Consider the following 27,187-nt stretch of genomic DNA (forward strand, 5'->3'; position numbering starts at 1 on the left):
ACAGTGGCCCTTGTTAACCGAAAAGTGATTCATAATTGATTGTCGGCTCAGATCTCAAATAAGTAATATTTAAAAAAAACTACAGCCAACGTCAGTTGAGCGTGGACAATTAGACCCAAGCCGAAACATAACATATAAAAAATAATGTTTACAAATATTTTATTTTATTTTTAATGATATAATATAGTATTGTCATCAGTACGACATAAGTATACCAAGTTTGCAGTCGATACCACATTGGGAAGTGGGTAAAAATTTAGTTACAAGATTTGACGATACAACAGCCAGGGTTAATAAAAAGCGTGTAATAAAATAAGATTTTTATTTCGATTTAAAGCTTTCGTGACTGCAGGGATTCATCTTCTTGGTTCTTTCGGTAAAGTCACGTAGAAGGGAAATAATAAAATAATAAAAATAAAACATAATAAAATAATTCTCACGACGTTTCGGCCACAACGCAAGCAGCCGTCCTCAGGTGAAGAACAGGTCTGTCGGAAAGACAGCGTCTGAATGAACACCACCATATTTAAGCTGGGTTGGAGGGGGAAGAGCGCCTTGACAAAATAATTTGCATATCAAGATGAATTTAGCATATTTATGGGAAATGCAGATATGGGATTAGTCACTACTTGTGAAATGCGTAGGAGGTGGGCGGGGGGTTTCAAAGTCATATTATGCCCGTGCATTATGCAGGATTAGCAGCATCAATAAAAATAAGATGCCATCGTTGCCGTTGTAGAGACCTCCTCGGAGGGCTGCCTTCGTGGCCCACGTGCGCGTGACACCCAACTCGTTTCACTGAGCCCCCGATGACAGATCAATGTGTAACACGCAGTGGGCTTTCGCGATCAATATCACCCATAAGAAAGGTTTTTGTGGGTTAGATCGCGTAAATGTGTGTCGTTAAACCCGCCACCACCCGCCACCAACGGACAGCCAATTCGTAAGGTTTTTCACGTAAACAGAACGTGTCAATTTGTTACTAGAAATGACACGTTATGTTGACGTGACAAACCTTACTAATCGGCTGTGTCGGGTGGTGACGGGTTTAACGACACATTTATATATTTACGCGATTTAACCCCAAAAACATGTATGATTGATTCATATGCTAGGTTCTTTCGGTAAAGTCACGTAGAAGGGAAATAATAAAAATAAAACAATAAAATTCTCACGACGTTTCGATTGCAACACAAGCAATCATCATCAGGTGTGAAAACCACAGCAAGAACATAAAAAAAAATTATTTCTGTGTTTTTTTTCAAAACATTTCTTGCTGTGGTTTTCACACCTGATGATGATTGCTTGTGTTGCAATCGAAACGTCGTGAGAATTTTATTGTTTTATTTGCATTATTTTATTATTTCCCTTCTACGTGACTTTACCGAAAGAACCAAGAATATGAATCCCTGCAGTCATGAAAGCTTTAAATCAAAAACATGCTATTATGGAGTTCAATGTCAATGTCCCATTTTCATTGAGGGACTGCTGTGAGCTGTCTTGGTGTGGTCTGGGACTGTTTTGTTGGGTTTTTTTGCTGCCTTGCCCCAACCTTGAAAAATCCGACTTATATAAGTAAAAAGATGATGTCACCCTGCTGCTGCTCTATTTAAGACCGGGAGCAACAGGAGAGCTTCACCATTCTTGCCCGATGAAGCTGATTGTAATTACCAGCGAAACGTCGTTCTACTCAAATTTAAAAATGATGTTGATTCTCTCTTCAACACACCGGTGGGCTAAAGAAGTGAATTATTTTGTCCTTTGAAAAACGTGACGCATTTTTTGTTACCGTTTGGCCGTGTCGGGTGGTGGAGGGTTACGACACATTTATAAATAACGCGATCTGACCCAAAAACCTATATTATGAATAATATTGGTCGCGAAAGCGTTACACTTATACAAGTAACTAATGTTTTAGCTATTTTTTGATTTACATTTAGTTAATTGCTTACCTTTTTAAATCCTTTATATTAAGTTCACTTGCTTGCTTGCTTGCGCGCTTACGACCGTGCAAATCTTTCGGTCGTTTTTTAACCCACTTCCCGTGATCCAATCGAGCTGACATTTTGCACACAGACTCGTTGTGCGTGACAATTTATTTTCGTGAAAAGTTTTTTCCAAAATTTTACACTTTTTAGGAAAATTTTTTTATATTTAATTACCAATTGCTTAATGGTGCCAGGCAATCATCTGACCCATAGGTGGCAGCCATCTCAAGCCAGAGTACGAGAGGACTCTAGCCGCCACGCATATAAAGGATTTATAGTGAAAAACTTAGTTTTTACGGGTTAATTTTGTATCTACTTTGCACCCCCCTATCGTTTAAAACATTTTTTTGGCATCATCGTTTTTTTGTTGCCGCTGTAACTCGCTGACTCCACCCCGCCCGCCCCCGCGCGGGGCCCCACAATGCTTAACACCTGTGTCAAAGAGCTTCATAGCTCATCGGATTCCTCGAGAGTAGTACACTACAGATTCCTGAATCTTCGTCCGGGCGTGGCGTGGGTGGGTGGGGGGGCGTGGAGGGCGGGGGCGTGTGGGGGTGGGTGCGGGGGGGGGCTGTAATTGCCACCTACGTCACGCGCGACCTTTCCCATATAAGGAGCGCACGCCCTTATAAGGAGCGCCTCGCCATATAAGGCGCTGCAGGCCGCGGTCTTTAATCGGTCGCGCGTACGGTGGGCGGCGTTGTTGTTGCTGCTGCTGCTGCTGCTCGCGTCCACCACGGACGCACGGATTTCACCTCACTGCGTTCACCTCACGGAGTTTGTCCCACGGCCGTCTCGTTTCGTCTCCGTCTGTCGCTTCTCTATCGCTTCTCTCCGCGTCTCTGTCGCCCGCTGGCTCGCTCCGTCACTGGGTTTACGCAGCGCGACCGACTTTGTGCGTTGGAGCACAAAAAAAACCGAAACCGACGCGAATAAATTAATGAAAAGCTTGCGAAACCACCACGACGACGAAGAAGAATTAGTAGAATTAGAAGCGTGTTCTAGTTTAGTCGACGGGGTTTGTCGTCGCGGGTGGGTGTTGTGAGGCGATCGGTTGGGGCCGCTGTCGTTTTTTTGTTTTCCCGCCATTTGCGTTTCTTAGGGTTTCTGAAGCAGCTGATTGCTGCTATTTGTTAAAATTGTAATTTATTAAGACGTATAATGGTAGGGTGAATGTAACGGAGTGTCATGCGGCGGTTGAATTGGAATGTGTGAATAGTTAATGATGCTGAGCAGATGAGGAAACGTTGCTTTGGCTTAGTGTTGAACATGCCGAATGAGGCAACACATTTATTTGCGATTCTGATGTTAATTAAACATAAATAAGAATTATCACACTGCATTAAAATACGCTTAATGCAATGTGAAGGCGCAAGAGACATTTGACAGCCGATAAAGTAACGTCGATAATTTTAGTATTGTACAGTATATACACAACAAATTTACAAAATTAAAAAAAATACAAATCTACTTGTTAAATATAGTGGGGGGGAAATTAACATCGCACTGTAGTGCTAGTGTTGTACGACAATTATATAGCTTTTTTATATTGACAATTATATAGATTTATATATTGACAATTGATCCTCCAATCAGAGGAGACGTTCGCGTCAGTAGTGAGGAATTAGTCTGCTACAGATCGATTTAGCTTCATAGGCATTGAGTAGCCCTATCCAGCAGCAGTGAAGACATCATCAACATCAGCAGCAACATTGAGTAGATCTATCCAGCAGCAGTGAAGACATCAGCAGCGGACATTGAATAACCCTATCCAGCAGTGTGAAGACATCAACATCAGTAGCAGCGACATTGAGTAGCCCTATCCAGCAGCAGTGAAGACATCAACATCATCAACATCAGCAGTGGCATTGAGTAGCTCTATCCAGCAGCAGTGTTGAGACATCAACAACATCAGCATTGAGTAGCTCTATCCAGCAGCCGTGTAAAGACATCAACAACAACATCAGCATTGAGTAGCCCTATCCAGCAGCAGCAGTGTAAAGACTTCATCAACATCATCAACAACATCAGCAAGGACATTGAGTAGCCCTGTCCAGCAGCAGTGAAGACATCAACATCAGCAGCGGACATTGAATATCCATATCCAGCAGTGTGAAGACATCAACATTATCAACATCAGCAGTGGCATTGAGTAGCCCTATCCAGCAGCAGCAGTGTGAAGACTTCATGAACATCATCAACAACATCAGCAAGGACATTGAGTAGCCCTATCCAGCAGCAAGCAGTGTGAGACATCAACAACATCAGCATTGAGTAGCTCTATCCAGCAGCAGCAGCAGTAAAGACATCAACAACATCATCATCAGCAGTAGGAAGGAATACGAAGGGGGGTGGTGGTGGTGGGGTGGTGAGAAAGATGAGGCCACACTGCGAGGTCGTGCAGGAGGAGGCCCTCAAGGAAGGCGAGATTGAGAAACGTAGCGACGGCTTTCTGCAGCAGTGGAAGAAGAAACGCTGCGTCCTCACCAGCGATGGTCTCATGCTCTTCCCGTGTGACTCCGGCTCCACATCGTCCGGGTCCATCATGTGAGTGGGTCCCTCTCTCTATCTCTCTCTGTGTGTGGGGGGGTCTCGTTGCTTGATTCAGGCCCCGCGTTTTGTTGTTTTCGTTTAGGCCTCCCGTGGTTCGTGTGAACTACCTCCTCTTCGCCTGGTGTGTGTGGGTTGCGCTTGTGGGTTTGATCGTGAACCTCTGGTGTCTGCTGCGGTATATTTGGAGTTTGCGTGTCTCTCTCTCATCATCATCACGGTGGCTAGAAGATGTTAACTACCTCGCCTGGTGTGCAGGAGATCGTGGGTTCGATTCTGACCCTGACACCTGCGGTATATTTGGAATTTGCGTGTCTCTCATCATCATCACGGTGGCTAAGAGACTGTTAACTACCTCGCCTGGTATGCAGGAGATCGTGGGTTCGATCCCGACCCTGACGCCTGCTGCTGTATATTTGGAGTTTGCGTGTCTCTCACAATCACGGTGGCTAAGAGATGTTAACTACCTCGCCTGGTATGCAGGAGAGCGTGGGTTCGATGTCGAACCATGATGTCTGCTGCTGTATATTTGGAGTTTGCGTGTCTCTCTCACAATCATCACGGTGGCTAAGAGATGTTAACTACCTCGCCTGGTGTGCAGGAGAGCGTGGGTTCGATGTCGACCCCTGATGTCTGCTGCTGTATATTTGGAGTTTGTGTGTCTCTCTCTCATAATCATCACGGTGGCTCGGAGATGTTAACTGCCTCGCCTGGTGTGCAGGAGAGCGTGGGTTCGATCCTGATCCTGACGCCTGCTGCTGTATATTTAGAGTTTGCGTGTCTCTCTCACAATCATCACGGTGGCTAGGAGATGTTAACTACCTCGCCTGGTGTGCAGGAGAGCGTGGGTTCGATCCTGATCCTGACGCCTGCTGCTGTATATTTAGAGTTTGCGTGTCTCTCTCACAATCATCACGGTGGCTAGGAGATGTTAACTACCTCGCCTGGTGTGCAGGAGATCGTGGGTTCGATGTCGACCCCTGACGCCTGCTGCTGTATATTTGGAGTTTGCGTGTCTCTCTCGCCGTGGTCGCGTGGATTTTTCTCCGGGTCCTTCGGTGTTCCCCCCCCCCCTCCTCTCTCTACATTAAAATCAACATCACGCGTTTAGAATATTTAGCTACTGCTATAATGATAAGCCTCTTTCGCTGAGCTATCATTTGTCATGGCCAGGTCGCTTCTGAAACAAAGAGTTACATAGCTTAGTTGGGCTCTTATCTGCTAAAATAAAAAATAAATTGGTTATTTCATAGCCCGTGTTATTTATTAATCCCCCTTATTAGCCGTAGTTTATGGCCTAGACCCAGTGTTCTTCACTAATTTTCAGAGGGTGGTGGAGTAGGGGGGCCTACTCTTTCCCCGAGAAGACATCAGGGCGTGAGGGCCGCCACACATTTGAAACCCATTGGATGTGACAGCGCGACGATCATGATGGGGGGGGGGGGGTGTTTTAAAATCGAGTGAATTGTTGGGGGGCGGGGGGGCCACACTAAAGGCCACCACGAGCCTTGCAATGAAGACCATCGGGCTTAGAAAGCAGACGGTACACGATTCGAGTCGAGCCTGCCGCCATGATTATCACTGCGGTTGTGGCAAGCCGTGCTTCTTGATGGGTTAAAACGCGCCGCTTGCCCTGCACACGCGGTGGAGTTTAAACGATCCTCCGATGTCGTTTTTGCAAGATGAGGCAGTCAAATTGTTTCGTAAGTGTCGCGGGCCCAACATTAAAAAATTATACCCGCAAAGTTTTACTTAATTGGGATTATACATAGCGTTCATCGCCACCCAAAGAAGCCAATTAAAACTAACCCATGACCCTATTTAGCCTCGCGTGGACAAGGGGGGTTAACCTTGAATGAATCTCGAAAGTCAGTTCTGTATCTTCTTTCCGCGGGGCCGTTCTCTCTAACACGGGGTTGATGCACTGCCCTGGAAGAGTTCGAGTACGTAGATAAGTAGAAGTAGACGCGAAATGATATGCGGACGAGAGGCGTCGAGTGGCAAATTGAACATTCTATCCACGTTGATCCCAGAGGTGAAGGCGAATTCATCCCGTTCGCGCATGAGTCGCACGGCATTGGGTCTCCCCCACATGCAAGTTCAAGTTTATTTGTTTAACCAGCTGAGATATGAAAGGCCCAGGGGTAGTCTGATTTTGCCAGAGTGACTTGGGTAATCTCTAAGAAATATGTTTGGATAATCGTCCGTGACTTGGCGAATACAACTTGTTACGCTTGAGAACATAGTTTAACTAAGGGTGGCGAAAACCCGAATTTAAATCCAGGATCTCAGTGGTGCTTTCTGAGTGCTTTTATTGAGCCTGACCTGGCCATGGTCAAAAGTAGTAAATGTCCTCTTGTGTGCATTTCATCCTTTGACTGCCCCTGCTGTTACAACGTCTTGAGTAAGAATACATACTTTTCTTCAGTCAATATGCTGCCTTTAACTAGCATATGTTCTCAAATACTTGTGTTCTGGAATCCATAAATTAAGTCAAACCTTCAATAGTCACCTTCCTTGAAGAAGAAAATTCTATACCCCTTTCCCAATGACACATCCAAGTTGGATTGGTGTGGGCCCCTCACTTTACCGATTATTTCCACGGACTGGTTTCTGAGCCGAGCCAGAACCACAGCATGAAACTCTTGAGCTCACAAGGCATCTGAATTTGACTTTGGGCCAAGCAGGGTCGAGGGTGGATGGTAAGGACATTTCATCACACGAAAAATATATTAATGTAATGTCAGCAACACGGCTTCGGGTTCTGCAGTGAACACAACAACTCCTGAGTGTCTGGCTGGCTCGGCATGACCCAAACGCGGCTCGGTTGTGGCAGTTGAAAATAGATTATAAGCCCCACTGGGGCTTTCATCTACCATAAATAATTGACCTCTCATGTTTGCACAGCTCCGTGTCGCACGGGGATGGCGTGGGCCATGGCAACAGGAGGAAGGCCCCCAAATCCCTGCGCTTCGACGCAGTGAAGACACTGGACTGCGTCGACCGCAAAGGCCGCTTCGTCTACTTCACCATCGTGACGGCATCCAACCGCGAGATCGACTTCAGGTGCCTGGAGGACACGACATGGAGCGCCGAGATCACGCTGGCCCTCGTCGGATTCAAGAACCGCCAAGCGCTACGCGATCGCGACCAGAAGAAGATGCTGGCGGCGCGAGGTGATGGCAGTGGTGGTGACGGATGCGGGGAAGATGTGACAATGGTGATGGTGAACGTAGAGAGGATATTGAACTTAGAACACTTTCACGTGGTGGACTGTGATGTTAAATGGGATGGTGGAGGTGGTGTTGACCGTAATGATAACGATGGCTATTATGAATGTGGGTGTGAGTGTTGAAATAAGAAGTTTGTGGTGAATGGTGGTGATAGTGGACATGGAGGAATAGTGTGTTGGTGGATGTGCAAAGTGAAGTGGGGGAGATGTGGTGTTGGTGGGAGACATGGAGGTGATGTAGAACATGGTGGTGGTATTGATAATCATAGTGGATTTGTCATGAGTGTCGAATGTGTTTGTGGATGTGGGGAAGATGTAGACTGTGGTTTTGGATGTGGTGGAGATGTGAAACGTAGATGTGGAGATTGTGATAAAGGAAACGGTGTTAAATATGCAGAGTGCTGTAGAATGTGGTCATTGTGAACTTGGGGGAGGAATTTTAACTTGGTGGTGGACATGGAGATGAATGCATGGGGCCAGGTGTAGCCACTGTCATGACACATGATGATGGTAGTGGACATGGAGATGGTAGATGTGGATTAGATAGAGGACACGGTGATTGTGGTGGACAGGAAAGAGTCGTAGGATGTGGTGAAGGTGATTATGGTGATCATGGAGGTTGATCAGACATGGTCATGGTTATATCTTGACTTAAAGCTTTCGTGACTGCAGGAATTAATATTCTTTGGGTCTTTCAGTAATAGTCACGTAGATAGGTTAGATCGCAACACAAGCGGTTGTCATCTATCTATGTGACTTTACCGAAAGACCCAAAGAATATGGTCATGGTTGTGATGGTGTTGATGTAATTGAAGATAACAATGGAAGGAGATGGACGATATGAATGAAGTATTTGGCCCTAATTGTCACGATGTGAATTTGGTACCCATATTGAGCCAGCAATATGGGAACAGTTTTAAATGCAATTAAACGTTGACAGTTTAAGCTTGCACAACGGCAATTTATTCCATGCAGGAATTCAGAAAATTGGTATATTTGACAGGTTTGGTATTAATATCAAAAATATGAAAATAATATCAGATATATATTCTTGGTTCTTTTGGTAAAGTCACTAGAAGGGAAATAAAATAATATAAATATTAAACAATAAAAATTATCACAACGTTTCGACTGCAACACAAACAATCGTCATCAGGTGTGAAATCCACAGCAAGAAAATTCAAGAATATGAATTCCTGCAGTCACGAAAGCTTTAAATAGAAAAATATCAGATATGTAATCACAATTCACACAAATAACTTTATAAAAAATAACCAATTAAAAATATAAATTCACACCTCTAATAATGAAAAAAACCTAACCAATAATTAATCATTTGCACAACAAGAACTATATTGCGATACGGGAAGAAAATCATGTTGACTTGCTTTGCCTTCATTCTTGAGCGTCTCTCTTTGAAATTAGCTCTCCAGAATTGGAAAACACCCTCTCACTTGGCAGTGTTGTCGCTGGCATACACAGGTGTTTTTACGCCAGCTTCATCAGATGGGTAAAACCTGATCCCTTTCCTGTATCCATGTTCCAAAGCTGAAGAGGACACCTTTCTTAAAAAAATAAATTGTGTAATTTCGTATCAAAAATAGTACTAGAAATCGATTCCTCTGCATATGACTCCCCATCCCTGCGTGCAGGCGGTAGTCGGTGGTGGACTTCAATATTTTCAGGGCATGAAAGTTTTACCAGAATTTAAAATAATGAAGAACGTTTCTGTTGTGGTCGTGCAGTGGCTGTCGAACGTGGCGACGATGGAGGCAGAATTAATGGACGCGGAAGAGATGGTGGAGGTGGTGGAGATCGTGGAGGTGGTTTTGGAGGTCGTGGTGGTGTTGGAGGAGGTGTCTGGGCTGAAGGCGCGGCAGTCGCCGGCCCAGTGGGAGGGCTTTATCACACTCCGCAGCAGCAGCGACATCGCTCCGGTTAAATCAAGAAAGCCTGGTATGTTGGAGAGGCATTTGGTCATGCCTCGCTTCTTCAAATTGTGACACTTTATTGAATCGAAATTTCGATTTAAAGCTTTCGTGACTGCAGGGATTCATCTTCTTGGTTCTTTCGGTAAAGTCACGTAGAGGGGAAATAATAAAATAATAAAAATTAAACATAAAATTCTCACGACGTTTCAGCCACAACGCAAGCAGCCGTCCTCAGGTGAAGAGCAGGTCTGTCGGAAAGACAGCGTCTGAATGAACACCACCAAGCTTGGCAGCGTATATTTAAGCTGGGTTAGGGGAGGAAGGGCTCCTTGGCAAAGGAATTTGCTCATCAACAGAGGAATTTAGCATATTTATGGTAAATGCAGATATGGGATTAGTTACTACTTGTGGAATGCGTAGGAGGTGGGGGGGTCTCCCATATCTGCATTTTCCATAAATATGCTAAATTCCTCTGTTGATATGTAAATTCCTTTGTCAAGTCGCCATTCCTCCTCTAACCCAGCTTAAATATACGCTTCCAAGATTGGTGGTGCTCATTCATACGCTGTCTTTCAAACAGACCTGTTCTTCACCTGAGGACGGCTGCTTGCAGTTGTGGCTGAAACGTCGTGAGAATTGTATTTTATTTTATTATTTCCCTTCTACGTGACTTTACCAAAAGAACCAAGAAGATATATTGAATCGCTTTGGCGATGAATTTGTGCTTGCTATAGGCTAAAGCATATTTGTGGTCTTTCTTCCAGGATATGATGTCCTATTCAATTGTTATAGTCCAAAGCAGATATGTTCAAGTATTCACTTTGCACTACTTTCGCGTTAATGTAACGTTGACACAATTTACATACAAGTACAAAAAACGAATTCGCTGGCGTCCAATTTCATGCGTGTATCTCATGCATCGTGGGCATACGAAATTATATATTTTTTTTAATCCACACGAGCCGTGGAGAAAAACAGCACGTACATGCCCTCTGTTGACGTCTACGAGCATAGCATTTTGACTTTAAAAAATCAATGTCATGTCGTCGTACGTAAAGAGGCATCAAGGCCCTCAGGGGATGGGGGGCCGCCCAAAGCCAATCATACGAGGTCACTAAGAGGCCTTTCGAGGTCAAATAGGTTGTATTGTCATTTGACCTTTACAAGGCTGTTGGGTGACGCTAAATGTGACTGCTTGCCACCATCCCCTGTTGGCCTTTTGCATCCGCTCTAATATATTGACTTGTCATCAGGCCCTGCCTCTGGCCTCTGGCAGTGTCAGGATGTCTACCAACAGTTTTTTTTGGCAATTGTAATTAATGTTGTTATAAATGCAACATGTGTAACTTCTTCTCACCAGTGTCATGCATCATGCTATTTTGGATAGCTATCTAGATTTCCATACGTTGTTCTGGTTGTGTATTACTCGTGTTAATAACATGTCCCTGCTGTTCTACAAACCTGCTGTAAACAATCCCTTCCCCACATAACGTGCTTGACATTTTGAAAAAAAGCCTCTTAGCTCAATGGACCTTACCCAAATTAAACTGGCTATCCACGAGGTATTGCCAATCAATGACAGTAGTACATATATTGATTTGCTAGTTTATTGGACTCAACATTTCAGAGGGTTTGGAATCAATTTCTGGTTGAGTTGGTAAAAACTTTAGCAAATTACTTAATTCACACTTGATTAAATCAAGCCAAAGTATCTTCCTGTTAATTAGCATTTATCTTGTGCTCATCTGCATATGCCTTCCTCAGCCATTGCTTAACGTTTAATTATTTTAATTGGCAGGTGCCATTCCATATGTATGATGACTGCAGGTTGACTTGCCATGAAGTTTTGCTCATTTTATCAACTCAGAAAGGATTGCGCTGAGTCAACCCCTGACTGAGATTTTAATGAATCGATGGATTACTGAGCAATGGGGCCCTCTGTGACCGATTAGTCAAAGGCACATTGTCTCACTGCTGATCTAATCATAGGACGTTGCTCATCTCGTTTAGGAGGCCTTAGCCAGTGGTGTAAATACCTATTGTTAGGGCCAGTCTATTTGACAGCCACTTTGTAAGGCTCATTGCCCACATGTGAACCAAGCCGGGTGGTTCGGCCCTAGAGCGAGTGGCCCGCAATTTGAAAGTTGCATGTTCAAATCCCGTTTGGGGGGGTTGACTTGGCGCATCCTTACAGGGGCTCGATACAAATGAGTGCCATTTTGTCAGGGAAGTCAACAGTGGTTGTCCTTTCGAGAGACACACCCCTGTGCTAGGAATGTGGAGTTTCCACCACTGGCTCAGAGCTCTGAACAGTCGATGAGCACTGCCGCAACGCCCGTTTAAGGAAGAATCACTTTTGCTTTGCATTTACTCGTTTGTAAGGCAGGTGCGTATTTCACATGTCCACGGCCTCAGTAACCGCTCTGTGTGTTTATGCCTGCAGGATTGCGAGAGTGATTAAATGCCGCTTTTGTTGACCGAGCTGGATTACCAGACGCTGCCAAGGCCTCGTCGCGAGAGGGCAGCAGTGCTGCTTCCTTTCCTCGCTGCGTTCCTGAACACTTCATCTGAACGTCTGATCCACACCTTCCAGACCATCATAATAAGTACAGTGAATTCCTCAAAGACTTGCTGCAACGATGGCAAGGATATGTTTTGCGCGCGTCGGTGGCGCCTGGGTGCTGTAACGCGCAAAATCGACAAACATCTCTGCACGACGCTCATTCACGACAGCAAGAATATTATCGCGAGCGGAGAGCAACTCTTGAATAATGAAAAACGACGGACGCCTCCCATGTTTTGGCTTGCGCTGCCGAGTCTTGGATTTACGCCTGAGGCCTGCATACAACATGGATGGAAGTGCATCTGGCTGGACTGGTTGCCGGCCGATCGCCAAACTGTGATGATGAATTCACGGCGTTTTAACGAAGCACATAACTTGTGCAGATGGGAATGAGGATGTAACGAGTGAACACTTGTGCATAACCAGGGACTTTTAGTCACAGTGTCGAATTATAAATGTACACTTTATCGTTACGCATAGATTGACAACAATTAAAGGAGCTCGTGAAAGCTTCCTTGGCTAATTGCTGGTATTTTCACAGACTAGTATGGCAATGTCTTAGTGGCTGCTTTTCACAAATTTTAAATCAACAACTACATTGTAGTTTTTTTTCAGCCCAGAAATATGTAGATAAGTTTTGCGTTGTTTTCCACGTTCATCGTTGAACGTTATCTAATAACTAATCTATTTTAATTCCCATTTTTAAAATGCTTTAGAATTGGTGGCATTTAAAATTGAACGATTGATGGAGTAAATTAAGTTTCAGTAACTGACAACAACAAAAAATCCCGTGACCTTTCAACAGCAAAGTTAAATTCACATTGATGTGCGCAAAAGGTCACGGTAAAATCATAGCCAAGTATTTAATAACTTGAAAGAAGGTCGGTGTGTTTTCATATTTATTTTAGCAGCGATTTAGAATGTTATCAACGTTATGCCTGCAGTTGCGAAGATATCGTAATGTGTAGTGTTGCAGTTGTGTATGGTCTGACTGCATTGCACCTCTATGGATGAGTAATCTGTTACCAAGTTGGTGGATTACGTGAACGTTACCAATCTTTAGCTTATTTTCACTTTCTGTATAAACTTATAGTCCATCTTGTTTGTAAGATTATTTTACAATTGTGACTTAACATCGCATTACCATATGCTCTTGTTATAGAATTAATTATCTGCCACTGGATAAGTATGCATGCTCATTTCTTCCATCGCTCTTAGAACGTCTTCACAATTGTTGATTTTTTTAACTTCCATTTTACCGACTCGGTCTTAAGCTAATACAGTAGCAAATACACTTAAATAACTGTTTTATAAGTACAATAAAGTAGATATTGTATCTCCACAGTTGGGCTTCAATGGCCGAAACGCACTGGTCTAGAGGCCTTGTCTGTGCTCGGCCAGCACTCTACCATCTAGTGGCGTGAATTAGAATAATGTTTTGGTGTACTGTATATATTTATAGTGAAAATAGTGGGCTATGTGCATTATGTGTGACTCAACACTGTTCAAGACACAAGTCCAGTAGCTGTCAGTTGAGCCCAACGCAGAGGTCGCAAACGGGTTTTGATTCCTTACCAGTACCCGGCCGCACCAGGGTCGCAAACGGGTACCCGTACCCGGCCGGGTACGGGTACCCGTACGCTACCCGTACCCTACCCGAAATGAGTGACAAACGGTTACTCACCGGTGACTCACGGCCTACCCGTACCCGGCCGCACCAGGGTCACAAACGGATACCCGTACCCGGCCGGTTACGGGTAGCCGGGTATCAGGGTAGGGTACGGGTATCGGGTACCTGGTTGTGACCTCTGGCCCAACTGTTGGCATCGACCAAGACGGTGGTTTTTATAGTTCAATGTTACCAGAGGGCAAGAGAGAGGGCTCCTTGTGCTGTCGTGTGCCGTGACAATTTGTGCTCGACGTGAGTTGTATTGGTAGGAGAACGGTGGGGGGGGGGGGGGGGGGGAGGGTCATGGGGATTTCTGGATGAGAATTTCAAGTAACCTATCCACGATACATTTTGGTGCCACGTTTCATTTGCAACTTTGTAGATCCTAAAATCCTTCACTGCGAGACGTGAGGGACTGTAAGCTTCCTGGAGCAAATATGTGAGAACAAACGTGCTTTTTGAGGCAGATTTTGATTGCGTTCGCTGGTCATCTGTACAAACTAACCAAGACGCTCTCCTCGTCTAACCCCAGTTTAAATATACGCTGCCAAGCTCGGTGGTGTTCATTCGGACGCTGTCTTTCCGACAGCCCTGTTCTTCACCTGAGGACGGCTGCTTGCGTTGTGGCCGAAACGTCGTGAGAATTGTATAATGTTTTATTTTTATTATTTTATTATTTCCCTTCTACGTGACTTTACCGAAAGAACCAAGAAGAAAAATAATACCACTAGACCAGGGCAATACACCTGCGCCATGTATTTTTCAAGTTCATTCAGTTTGCTTCATTTTTACTCGGTGAAAACCTATTCCAGACGATGTTCCTAAATCGTGACTGGCTTTCTGTAGATATTTGGTGGGGGAAATTGGTCACTTTTCCAGCGTTTCCGAACAATTTGGGTGCGCGTATGCAAAATATATATCGCCAAATCAACTTAGGACTGCATGTCAATCGGGCTTAATTAAGGGCCTTAAAACCATACATGTTTAATGTTGGACAACATGTTTTGTCAGCTCTTGCCATATGGCCAAAAGCTGGTCTCCCAAATTGTAGCTTTCAATTGAAAGTGGCACTGTTCAACTTGTTTTATCATAAGCATTCCAACCGCATGTCTTCTAGAATGTTTCTGAAATATAATGCAGTATCAGCCAGTTTTAGACATTTAGGGATTGATGTAATTGTTTGAAGGAAAAGCAGTCTTCGTTAATGTCTAGTGGAAACATCGCCAAATTTCCAGTATTTTCTGCAAATTGCACCATTTTCCACTGAAAATTGGTGGGAAATTTCCTTTGAGAGGATATTAATTGGACCCTGTAGCATGTTTAGGTAATCATGCTTCTCTGAAAGGTTCAGCCTGCAATCAATTTGAAAGAGAGCTCTAGATATACTTGGTGGCAGAAACTGCATTGTGACCAACTGTTTGTGATTAACCCCTCAGCATTGTTTTTATGGTGAAATTATTGCATGCTAAGAATATACACTCAGAAATCGGTCTAACAGTGGCTCATGATCAAACCATTTTGCTCACTAAAATAAAGATGCATACTAAGTGCATAGCATTGAAGGATTTTTCTTTTACCATTAAGTGAAACCAAGTAAGTTTTATTACTGGTATTACTGTTACTACCATCACAACCGTATATTCTGCACAATGTGACAGCCAGTTAGTGTTCGCTCTATAGAGGTCAGAGTGCATTTTGTGTGAAAATATCTTTTTTTAACACGCATTGTGTCTAACATGAAATTGTCAGAACAAAACACTGGAGCACCCTGCAATTTTGCCACAAATTGCAACGCCCATTCTCTCCGAGGAATGGGTGCTGTTTCCAGGTTGAACTACACAAACATGACAGCCACCACATTCAAGTCGCCTTGATTACATTTCACATTCAGGTTTTACTAAAATTTTAAAATCTCTATCAAAGGGCACTGTTCCGCTTGTCCGTGTGTTTTTTTTTATCATCTGTTTTTTTACCATCTGTTTTTCTGGTGTTGTGAGCTGATAATTGTAGACGTGACCGATATCTAGGAGACTGTGGTGTGTGGACTCGATCTTCGTTGTGTTAGATAGACCAGGGGTATACCCGTTGTTGGTTGACATTCCAGTGTTCGTTCCTCGTGGCTGTGAACTGGGAAGAGCTCGAACCGATTCGGTTACCTCGGCAGGGTTTTTTTGGTCTGTGATCACGTTGTTTAAAGACCTTTCGAATTGTTCATTTCAAAAGCCACATGTTAGGTGCGACAAAGACACCGAACGAGTTGTGAAACCTACATTGTTCTTGCGGTGGCTTTGCTTGCATTCAAAGGCCGAGGTGGACTTGTGGTTCATGGGGCAGTAATGTCTTACGCTTTAACATCCAGCGTGCACGTCTTAGCTCCTTGGGTAAAATAACTTCCAGCTTTCTTGATTCACAAGTTTAAAGAAGTCAAGTCGCCAATGGTACAACGAGAAAATTACATGAATACATCCATTTTGTTGTGTGCATTATCTTGCTTTAGCCTAATAGCAGGGTGGGTTATGTTATTGGGGAGAGACCAATCCGTCCATTTGTGTACACAATCAAAGTGACGTCTCGCATGCTCGCCAACCCTACCGATTTAAGTGACGCGCTGCTAATTGTTATATACCTTTTACCACATACCTCTTTTCAAAGCCAATCACGGCTTCATGAAATAAAAAAAATACTTTTGCTTTTTAAAATTGGTACGCGGTTAAGAAGGTGTAAAACGCTGTAGCCTGCCTCTTACATTGCAAGAGTTGACCAGTATGCATCTTGTCGCGAGACGCTTGGAAGTGTCTGTAGCACTGTATCACTGGTCTTGAACCACTAACGTGTGATGCTCTGCTCTCTGCTCGGCCTCCCATGATAGACTGATAACTGTTTGCCAATAAAATCAGCATCACAATTGTGGTACGATTGTGGAAGTCCTGAAATATACGAGGATTTGCCGATGACGAATTCCAGATACTACCTGAAACTCTGCTTCTCGCCCAATGGCAAGTCACAGTTGCGGACAAATGGAATCTGTTGTTGGACGGTCAACTTCACGGCAAAATTAAGTGCCCAGTTGTATGGGGGGGGGGGGGAGCAAGTGTTTCTCCCTCGCACGTGTTGGGTTTTCTCTTGCTGCTACGGTTTTCTCCCACAAGTAAACGCCAATTCACTGATAACATCTTCATTTGTGAATGACCGGGCAAAGCTTTGGGTGGAGAGATTTGGCGCCGGCTTAGCACTTGTCTTGTACCTGGATCTTGTGGGTCGCTCTTTCTCTCTTCGAGAGCGAGCTGATGCTGTGCGATGGCACGTTACAAAGTTTAACGCGACCAATATTCACAACGAAGGGAGGTTTTTTTTTTCTTTCTATGGGGGGTTAGATTGAATAACAATTAATGTCGTTAACCCACCATCACCCGATTCCGCCAATTAGTGAGGTTTGTCACGTAAACCGAACGTGCCAATTAGTTACTACTACTTCAGCACACTCGGTGTATTGGAGAGTAAAACCCGCAACATTTACAATTGGAGTAGGACGTTTCGCTGGCGATTACAACCAGCTTCAAGCAATTTACCAGGACTGTGTGAATAAGCCTTTCTGTTTCGGTCTTAAATAGAGTAAAGTTGATGTCATCACTGTGAGTCTATCGGGAGTTACAAGATTAAATTATTCCCAGTTTTGGAAACAGCAACAAGCCTTGTGCGTAATTTGAATTGCCTGCCATCTCGTGGATACAACTGGTAACGTTAAGGATACGAATGCGCATTATACCGGTCGTGCTGAATTGTAGTGCCCTGTCTGGTTGTGATGCTTCGAATGCAACCTCTGTTGACGTTCACTTTTACAATGGCGTAATTAGCAGTACCTTGTGAATTCACGATGACAGTGCTAGCCGTCAGAGTCTGTGATGAGTACATTTAGCACTGCGTTTTGCTGCGCGAGTCGTGTAAAGTGTGTGTGTGTACATAGTGTGGTGTAAAATGTTCGTGTTGAATAAACGTATTTAAATGCACTGTGACCATTTCTGTGGATTATGTTGGTATGGCGCGATTGTTTTAATCACTTAATTTTACAATCACGAGGTGCGCCTGCTATAAATTCATGTTTGTCATCGGAGACAAACATGAAGACACAGACGGACACGAAAACACGCAAATAGGTAGACAAAAACCAGAAACACCACATGGAGACAGAGCGAGACAGACAAATACACTTAAAGAGATTGATACAAACACGGAAACACTTTAGTGACAGACACGCATGAAGGCACAGAGACACCGATACACAGCCGAGAATCCACTCGGAGAGAAACGGAAACAAACAGAACGATGGTCTCGCCTCTAACATCTAAAGTACACGAGTTAAGACTGTGTATTTTGACCATCTACACCTGTGTGTGTGTCTGTCTCCTCCTGTGGAGGAGGCCCGTGAAGGATGCTACTGGGCAGTTGGAAACGACAGCACGGAGGGCAGAGGAGTGACGCTCCCAACAATGAGCGGAGTGCTGGGTGGCTAAGGCACAGTAGGGGGCACAGGTGGTGCATCGGCCAGTCATCTCAGTCAACCCATGGCACCTGGGTCTGTGCCGTGACCTGCCCGCGGGCGTTCGACACTTCACGTGGCCTTAACGTGGACATAGCCTGGCACAAGCGCCGTGGATACGTCTGTGTCTCCGTGTCTGCCTTTGTGTCTCACTCGTACCCACATTTTAAAAAAATCCCGCAACTTTGTACTCGAGTCAGCAAGGGTACACCGCTAAACCCTTAGAAAATGGGCTTTTGTTGAACCTTGCGTTTATTTTCCATTGCTACAATGTTGCAAGACATTCCACGCCGTGCAAAAAGAGTACGCGGTCGCATTAACACAACACACTCACAACGGTCGGAATAGCGCTTAAACGAAACTACAGCGGATTACGCGCTCAGTGCCACAACTTACACGAGTGGCAAACACACTCAGTTCAACATCGCCTGTGTAAGAGAAGTGAGGTATTTAAAAAAAAAAATCACCGTGCACAAAACCGCCGAGCGTTACTTGCGAACCACTGCCAACCTTGCACCTTTAACGGAGGAACAGCAGCACGAGCAGATTAATTTAGCCTCAACTGAAGCCGTAGAAAATGACAAATTGTGACGTTATCAGACACATTTATTTAGCGATGTAATTTAAAATAAAATAAAAATTCAACTCAAGGACGAATTCATAAAATATAAATTCCTCCACTGATTTCTTCCAACAACGTGTTTGTTTCTCCAGCTTTAGCTGCTGTGTGGCAAAGTCATGAACGATGCTGTCATTGTAATTCAAAGACGGTGGCAATGGTCCGATGTTATCGTCGCTCAGCTGTTACTGTCCACGTGGCATGGAGGGTCTCGAGTAGAGCCGACAAAATGTCACGGCCTAAAGCCCTGCTCATATTAGCCCATGGGTTAATGTGGCCCTGGTCACGTGCATGGCTTTCACATTTGGATAGCGATTGTTACGTCACTGTTCACTGAGCCAGCGATCTCTCCACCACCAGTAGGGAAGGGGGGGCGGCACTCCCTCGGAAAGCCGGTCAGAGAGGGGGCGCAGTCTGCGGCGTGGTTAACGTGCAGGAGAAATTTCAGATGTGTGCGGAGAACGTCAGCGCCACATTGCGGTGACAAAACAGGCACATTCTGATGTTTTTTCCCAGAAGATGCTTGGCATAGAGTTCCATGCTAAAACGTCGTATCTGATAATTGGTTTTTTACCCTTCTATCTGGCAACAAAACTGACATTTTTTACAAGGAGTCATGTTTGCATAGACCACAATACCTGCAGTCATAATGCAAACAAAAAACATAACTCTGATAATGTATGCACTGTCCTTGAAGTTGATTGGTCCACACCCGAGACAGCTTTCCTTAGAGCTCTATGTTTTTTGTTTGCATTATGACTGCAGGTATTGTGGTCAATGCAAACATGATTCCTTGTAAAAAAGATGTCAGTTTTGTTGCCAGATAGAAGGGTAAAAAAACTATTATCATACATTTTACTGGCAAATGAGGTTCCAATGGTGTAAACGTCGTATCTGCTTTGCTGAAAATGTGGTTGCGACAATTGTTCTTCAACTTTGCTGGTGAGCTAAAACGACAACAACAACAAAAATCTTCCATTGCGTCTCACGATGTTCGTCACGGCTGCGCGGTGTTGGGCCGCACGAGACCACCGCAATGGCCATTGTCGAACGAGTCGAGAAAAGCGAGGGTCCTGTCTCTGGCCTTGCGCGCCAGGTCGGCACTGCGAGCCCTCCTTGTCTCCATGACACCGGGGCTCGAGGGTAGCAGGGCCTTCAGCAGGCGGCGCCTCTGCGCCGTCGAGAGGGCCGCTCCGGGTGTGCCCGCCACGGCCCTGGGGTCTCCCGTGGTGGCCCCGAAACCCGCGCAGGCCGACCTCACCCCGGACCTCCTGGTGGCGAGCGGACTCCTCGATGCCGTCATCGTTGCTCCACCTAATCCTCCGCCGCCGCCGCCGCCGGAACCTCCTCCGTGGCCCGCATCGCCCTGTACCACCGCAGACAGATTTGTGGCCGTCGGCGGATTTGCGGACCTCCGCGCGGCCGGCCGACATCGACGCGGACGGCCCGGGCGGCAGCGTTTCGGTAGCGGCGGGGAGGGCCACGCCGTGGCCGCCACCGCCGGTCGTCGTCATCGTCGGCCGTCGCGGAACGACGCGGAGACTCTCGCGAGCGGCGTCGGTCTCGGGCTCCAGGAGGGCGCGACGCTCGGCCAGCCGCCCCGTCGACAGGCGCACGGCGGACAGCTCGCGCCGCAGCTGCCGCCGGGCCCTGTCGGCCGTCTGCGCCGTCCTCGCCCTGAGGAGCTCCATGGCCTCGAGCCGCTCGGCCAACTTGCGCGACTCGGCCACGTTGGCGTGGAGGCAGCGCTGGAGACGCGCGCTCGACAGCGCGTGGCGCATCGCCGACGCTTTGCTCGGCGGGCGGGCTTGCAGCATTCTTCAACGACAACGAATATGAATTTCGATTTAAAGCTTTCGTAACTGCAGGGATTCATCTTCTTGGTTCTTTCGGTAAAGTCACGTAGAAGGAAAGTAGTAAAATAATAAAAATAATATTAAAATATAATACTATATTATTTAATTATATATATTTATTATATATTTTTTATTATGTTTTATTTTAATTATTTTATTACTTCCCTTCTACGTGACTTTACCGAAATAACCAAGAAGACAACGAATATACTCTTTGGTTCATTCGGTGAAGTCACGAAGTTAGAAATGAAATAGAACAGATCGCGACGTTTCGATCGCAACACAAGTTCAAGTCCATTTATTAGGTATAGCCCTGTGAGCCATTCGGCTCTTGAATCGGGTGCAACCGCAACAAACAAAAAACAAAAACATGAACAAGAAAACATCTTAAAGTGAATATGTGACTAAGTGCAAACAGAAAATCCAAGAATAGACAGCAAAATATTGCAAAAAAGCACCGTACACCAACGCTGCGTGCAAAAATCCCAGTGATTTGTTTTATTTTATTTCTACCTACGTGACTTTACCGAAAGAATCAAGAGCATGGATTCCTGCAGTCACGAAAGCTTCAAATCAAGATTGACAACAAACATACATACGCAGCATAAAAAAAAATCTCTATATCGTATTTCTTAATATCTCATGCCCGCATATCGCGGCGTCTCTGTCTCGCTCGTACCTATATTGCGCGTCTGTTCTCCTTCGGAGCGATGCCGAATTCTTGCCACGTTACGCTGCCTGCCTTGCGGTGGCACGGTGGCGCAGAGGGTGAGAGCGCTGAGCTGGAAACCGCTGAGAGCCTGGGTTCGAGTCCAGGTCCTACGGGCGGCAGAGTGAGTTGATAGCCTTAACCCAGCTGCCAACGACTGCACGCAACAACAAACAAAACCCCATCACATTACGTTCGGTTCTGCACTTAATTTGCCAAAATTCAGTTTGCGTGTCACGCCGTGAACCTCGCTCTCATATGCAGAGTGAGTGAGTGGGTGCGTGCTGCCCTCTGCTGTGTGTGGACCGGAGTATCACAGACGATGGGACGTCAGGGGGTAGTACATTACAGGAGTAGTGCAGCAGCAGCAGCAACTGCAGCAGCAGCAGCAACTGCAGCTCCCTTTGATGCTGTTAATCCTGCATAATGCACATGCATATGTAGTACTAATCACATTCCTGCATTTGCCATAAATATGCTAAATTCCTCTTGATATGCAAATTCCTTTGTCAAGGAGCCCAGCTTATATATATGCTCCAAGCTCGTGTGCTGTTTCATTCAGACTCTGTCGCCTCGACGGACCTGGTTTTCACCTGAGGACGGCTGCTTGCGTTGTGGCCGAAACGTCGTGAGAATTATTTTATTGTGTTTTCTTTTTATTATTTTATTACTTTCTTTCTACGTGACTTTACCGAAAGAACCAAGAAGAGGAGTAGTTCCAGTTTCAAGTTTCATTTATTAGGTATAGCCCTGTGAGCCATGCGGCTCTTAAGTCGGGTGCAACCGCAACAAACAAAATATGAACACAGAACATCCCAAAGCGACGACGCGCAACAGAAACATCCTGGGATAAACCAGCAAATATTCCACATGAAAAAACCCCGTATTAAAACGATGTTCTGTGATGTCTGCTTCCGTGGCGCGTTCTCTCACATGAATGGTGTCATTGCTCTGCGAGATATACGAATGCGTTTTTAAATCCTTTATATTAAGTTCGCATGCTTGCTTGCGTGCTTGCTTGCTTGCTTACGACCGTGCAAATCTTTCGGTCGTTTTTTAACCCACTTCCAGTGATCCAATCGAGCTGACATTTTCCACACAGACTCGTTGTGCCAGACAATTAATGTTCGTGAAAAAAAATTCCCAAAATTTTACACTTTTTAGGCAAAAAACTATTATTTTATATATATTCAAATAGAATTCATTCATCGCTTTGGCTGAACGTCACAGTATAAGAGCACAGAGCGTAACCCCTCCACAGGCCGTGGCGGAGTAACGCAGTTGGTAGCGCCCTCGCTTCCCATGCCAAAGGTCGGGGGATCGATCCCCGTGTCCTCCACAGGCGAATATATATTTGAAATCCTTTATATTAAGTTCGCTGCCACGCATATAAAGGATTGATAGTGAAAAACTTTGTTTTTACGGGTTATACTTATTTGTCTCGTGCTGTGATGCCGATGATAATGACAGAAATAATGAAGATAAGATATGATGATGAGTCGATGTGTGAGTCCGTGTGCATCGCAGGTTCGTGAGGGTGTTGGCGGTTTGGGGAGGCTTTCATCCAGCAGTGGATTGACCATGACCCATGAGCTATATGTTTTATATTACGCTTCTATTTCAGGCGGGTCCTGCCAAGATTTCGTAGTAAGTGGCGATGATGATTGCTGTGTATATTCCAATTGAGCAATTATAATTTTTGCATTATTATATGCTCGTTATCATCATCGTCATCATGGCGCTAATGAAGTAAAGCTCACACCAACTCGTCACAATCCCACCACTACAAGCCATTTCTCTATCGCTCTGCCAACTGCCCTGCAGTAACATCGGAACCACTTCCATTATTTTACTTTATTACCAACTCTGGCTACAAAATTAGGCGGAGGCACAATTAGTAGTGTAGTGTATAGTGTAGTAGTGTATAGTGTGGTAGTGTATAGTGTGGTAGTGTATAGTGTGGTAGTGTATAGTGTAGTAGTGTATAGTGTGGTAGTGTATAGTGTGGTAGTGTATAGTGTGGTAGTGTATAGTGTGGTAGTGTATAGTGTAGTAGTGTATAGTGTGGTAGTGTATAGTGTAGTAGTGTATAGTGTAGTAGTGTAGTAGTGTATAGTGTAGTGTATAGTAGTGTAGTGTATAGTAGTATAGTAGTGTAGTGTATAGTGTAGTGTATAGTGTAGTGTATAGTGTAGTAGTGTATAGTGTAGTGTATAGTGTAGTAGTGTATAGTGTAGTAGTGTATAGTGTAGTGTATAGTAGTGTAGTGTATAGTGTAGTGTATAGTAGTGTAGTGTATAGTAGTGTAGTGTATAGTGTAGTAGTGTATAGTGTAGTGTATAGTGTAGTGTAGCAGTGTATAGTAGTCTATAGTGTAGTAGTGTATAGTGTAGTGTATAGTAGTGTAGTGTATAGTGTAGTAGTGTATAGTGTAGTGTATAGTAGTGTAGTGTATAGTGTAGTGTATAGTAGTGTAGTGTATAGTGTAGTGTATAGTGTAGTGTATAGTGTAGTGTATAGTGTAGTGTATAGTAGTGTAGTGTATAGTGTAGTGTATAGTAGTGTAGTGTATAGTAGTGTAGTGTATAGTGTAGTGTATAGTGTAGTGTATAGTAGTGTAGTGTATAGTGTAGTGTATAGTAGTGTAGTGTATAGTGTAGTGTATAGTGTAGTGTATAGTGTAGTGTATAGTGTAGTGTATAGTGTCGTAGTGCTGGAGTCTGTCGCCAGGGAGAGGGAGGTGTGGACCGCCACCACTCAAAACGCCGCCGCCGCCGCGACCCTCACCAGGACAAGCGAGCTGAGAGGCGAAGGGACATCCGAGACCCGCCAATGCAGGATAACCTCACGTGCAGGATAACCTCGCGTGCAGGATAACCTCGCGTGCAGGATAACCTCGTGTGCAGGATAACCTCGTGTGCAGGATAACCTCACGTGCAGGATAACCTCGCGTGCAGGATAACCTCGTGTGCATGTGCGACGTGGAGTCGCCAAAGTGACGGAAGCGAAACGACGTGAAATAAAGTCGAGCAATATTCTTGGGTTTTTTAGGTGAAGTCACGTAGGTAACCAGTATATATACGGGGTCGGATCTCTTGGAATTTCTCATTTACTTGATACAGCAAGCGTGCTGTGACGGTTCCACCTGAAGACGGAAGCTTGTGTTGCCTCCGAAACGTCGTGATTTTGATTTTGATTTTATTTTTATTTTACTTTTATTAATTTTATTTTTTTACCTACGTGACTTTACCGAAAAAAACCAAGAATATGAATCCTTGCAGTCACGAAAGCTTCAAATCTAGAAAAAACAATAGAGCAAGTGAAGAAAATAGGAATCCGTGCAGAAGCAAACGCGTCCACATGACCGATCGAACATATCGCTGGAATTAATAAATCGATATCACAAAATGAATTCCCTGGAGCGTGAGTCTGCTCGGGAAAGATTATTGTTTAGACCGATCATAGTACAATTATACAAGCTTACGTTACTTTTGTTCTAATATATAAAGAGACAAGGATACATTTGTCCAAGCCACTTGCACGTGAAGATATCATGAAGCATTGCCAGTGTAACATCAAACTGTAGTTTAGAAATGTGCGTGTGTATGCGTCTGTCACACTTACCTTCATAGGTGCTCGCTAATAACACTTGCCCCTGGAGTCCGTTAAAGCTATACAGGGGATCTTTGTCACATTTATACAGGCAGTAGTGAAACAAGATGGAAGGAGGATGGAGTGGGATGATGATGATGATGGTGGTGGCTGGTGGAGAGAGTGGAGGAGGCACAAAACCATCTGTATGTGTGTGGATTGATAATTGCGTGAACGCATCGAGAGGGGGAGGGAGGGAGAGCGAGCGGGTGGCCAGGGCAAGAGGGAGTGGGGCTCCAAGAGAGCTTGCTACGCCGTGCTGGGGAAACATCGGTGGTGGTGGTGGTGGGAGAACAACTTCCCGGTCTGTGGGAGCGGTGGTGCAGCGGTTGCGCCAACAATCTCTTGTCCTTGCGCTACGTACGCGCGGCTGCATGAGAGGCGGGGAGGAATGTGTGAGATGGAATAACCTGAGAATGTTAGAGAGGCCATGCGCACAATGGGGCCCTTTAATCTGGGGAGCGCACGCAGTGATTGCAGCCAAGACTCTCGCTGTGTCAGAGCAGCACGACTCCACGTGGTTATTGTGTGTGGGGAGCGGTGGCATAGTGGTTAGCGCGCTTGGTTACTGTATTGTGTGTGTGGAGCGGTGGGATAGTGGTTAGCGCACTGCGTTATGAATCCGGCGCACCGATTTTCCGCTGACAGGCGACACCGGTGACGATTATTTGAACCGGTCCTGGGTCTCCCCTAGGTCGGCTCGGCCTCAAACTAGAAACCCAGTGTGGTGTGTAAACATCGCCGCTGGGGAGACAAAGGCGGCCGGGCGTGGTGCTGGCCAACCCACCCCCATCATGTGCCGTGCCGCCCTTCATAGGTGCTCCTAGTTAACAGCACTTGCCCCAACAGTCCGTCAAAGGCTATACGGGAAACTTTGTTGTTGTGTGTGTGTGTGTGGTTGAATTCTGTATCAGGTGTCAGTCACCATGGATTCATGTCGCTAATCCCAAACGTCTCTCTCACACACACACATTGTCCTCCAAGCCTTTAGCACAAACACCACCCCTCCCTTCTCCCACACACACACACACACGCGCGCAACCACGCGACTATAATTTAACTGCAGTATTATGAACATGACGGCACAGTGCGTGGCTTGGCAGCCTAGATTTAGGACAACTTTAACGCATTCTTTAATAACAACGTGGCCGTCAAGGCAAGTGTGTGTGTGTGATGTGTGTATTAAAATAAATATAAAATTGGAGGTTTTTAATTTGGCAAAGTCCTACCCAGCGGTGTGCTGTACTGTAAGGCTGTAGCCATGGAGTCAACATTGGGGGGGGGGGGGGACCACATCTTCCAGGGGGTCTGGGGGTCCCGTCCCCCCCAGAAAAAATGAATCTAAATTTGAAAACTCATTTCCTGCCTAAAATATTTAGAAATTCACTAACACATAGGATGGACTTTTTATTTATTTTTTACAATAATGTCTAAGAGTGTATTACATTGCTCTGTTTTTTACCTTTGCTTGTTTCATTGTATGTAATGGGAGAGATTAGGGATTAATAAAATACAACCATAACCACAATCATAAAAACATAAATCAATGTTATAGCAATATATTGGGGGGGGGGGGGCATTTTGAGCATATTTTAAAATTGCGGGGAAGGGTATGTCTCCCCCAATTTATATTATAATTATGGCCTTGCTCTACTGCAAGTGGTAACACAGCAATCATTTGAGTGGCAGTGTGTGTGTGTACCACCCAACTTGTGCAGCACCGATCATCTCGCCACCGTGGGGCGAGGAGATGTTAACTGCCTCGCCTTGTGCACAGGAGGTCGTGGGTTCGATCCCCGACCCTGGCGCCTGCTGCTGTATATTTGGAGTTTGCGTGTGTCTCTCTCTCATCATCATCACGGTGGCTAGGAGATGTTAACTA

The 27,187-nt window shown here is 45.1% G+C and overlaps 2 protein-coding genes across 2 annotated transcripts; one reads left to right on the plus strand and one right to left on the minus strand.

The window, feature by feature from the left end:
- Nucleotides 1-2,684: 2,684 nt before the first annotated feature.
- LOC133343823 (pleckstrin homology-like domain family A member 2) lies at nt 2,685-13,606 on the plus strand. The gene is made up of 4 exons (XM_061553709.1): nt 2,685-4,535; nt 7,446-7,714; nt 9,516-9,726; nt 12,145-13,606. Exons 1-3 carry the CDS (start codon nt 4,366-4,368, stop codon nt 9,710-9,712), a joined length of 636 nt encoding a protein of 211 aa, XP_061409693.1. The 5' UTR covers nt 2,685-4,365; the 3' UTR covers nt 9,713-9,726; nt 12,145-13,606.
- Nucleotides 13,607-19,959: 6,353 nt separating this feature from the next.
- Nucleotides 19,960-21,800, minus strand: LOC133343655 (uncharacterized). The gene is made up of 2 exons (XM_061553371.1): nt 21,625-21,800; nt 19,960-20,907 (listed from the first exon to the last, which is right to left on the minus strand). The coding sequence occupies exon 2, from the start codon at nt 20,904-20,906 to the stop codon at nt 20,037-20,039; it is 870 nt and encodes a 289-aa protein (XP_061409355.1). The 5' UTR covers nt 20,907; nt 21,625-21,800; the 3' UTR covers nt 19,960-20,036.
- Nucleotides 21,801-27,187: the final 5,387 nt, after the last annotated feature.

Source organism: Lethenteron reissneri, chromosome 2 (genome assembly GCF_015708825.2).
Source record: "Lethenteron reissneri isolate LAM-NWPU_2019-01 chromosome 2, ASM1570882v1, whole genome shotgun sequence".
Taxonomy (NCBI): Eukaryota; Metazoa; Chordata; class Hyperoartia; order Petromyzontiformes; family Petromyzontidae; genus Lethenteron; species Lethenteron reissneri.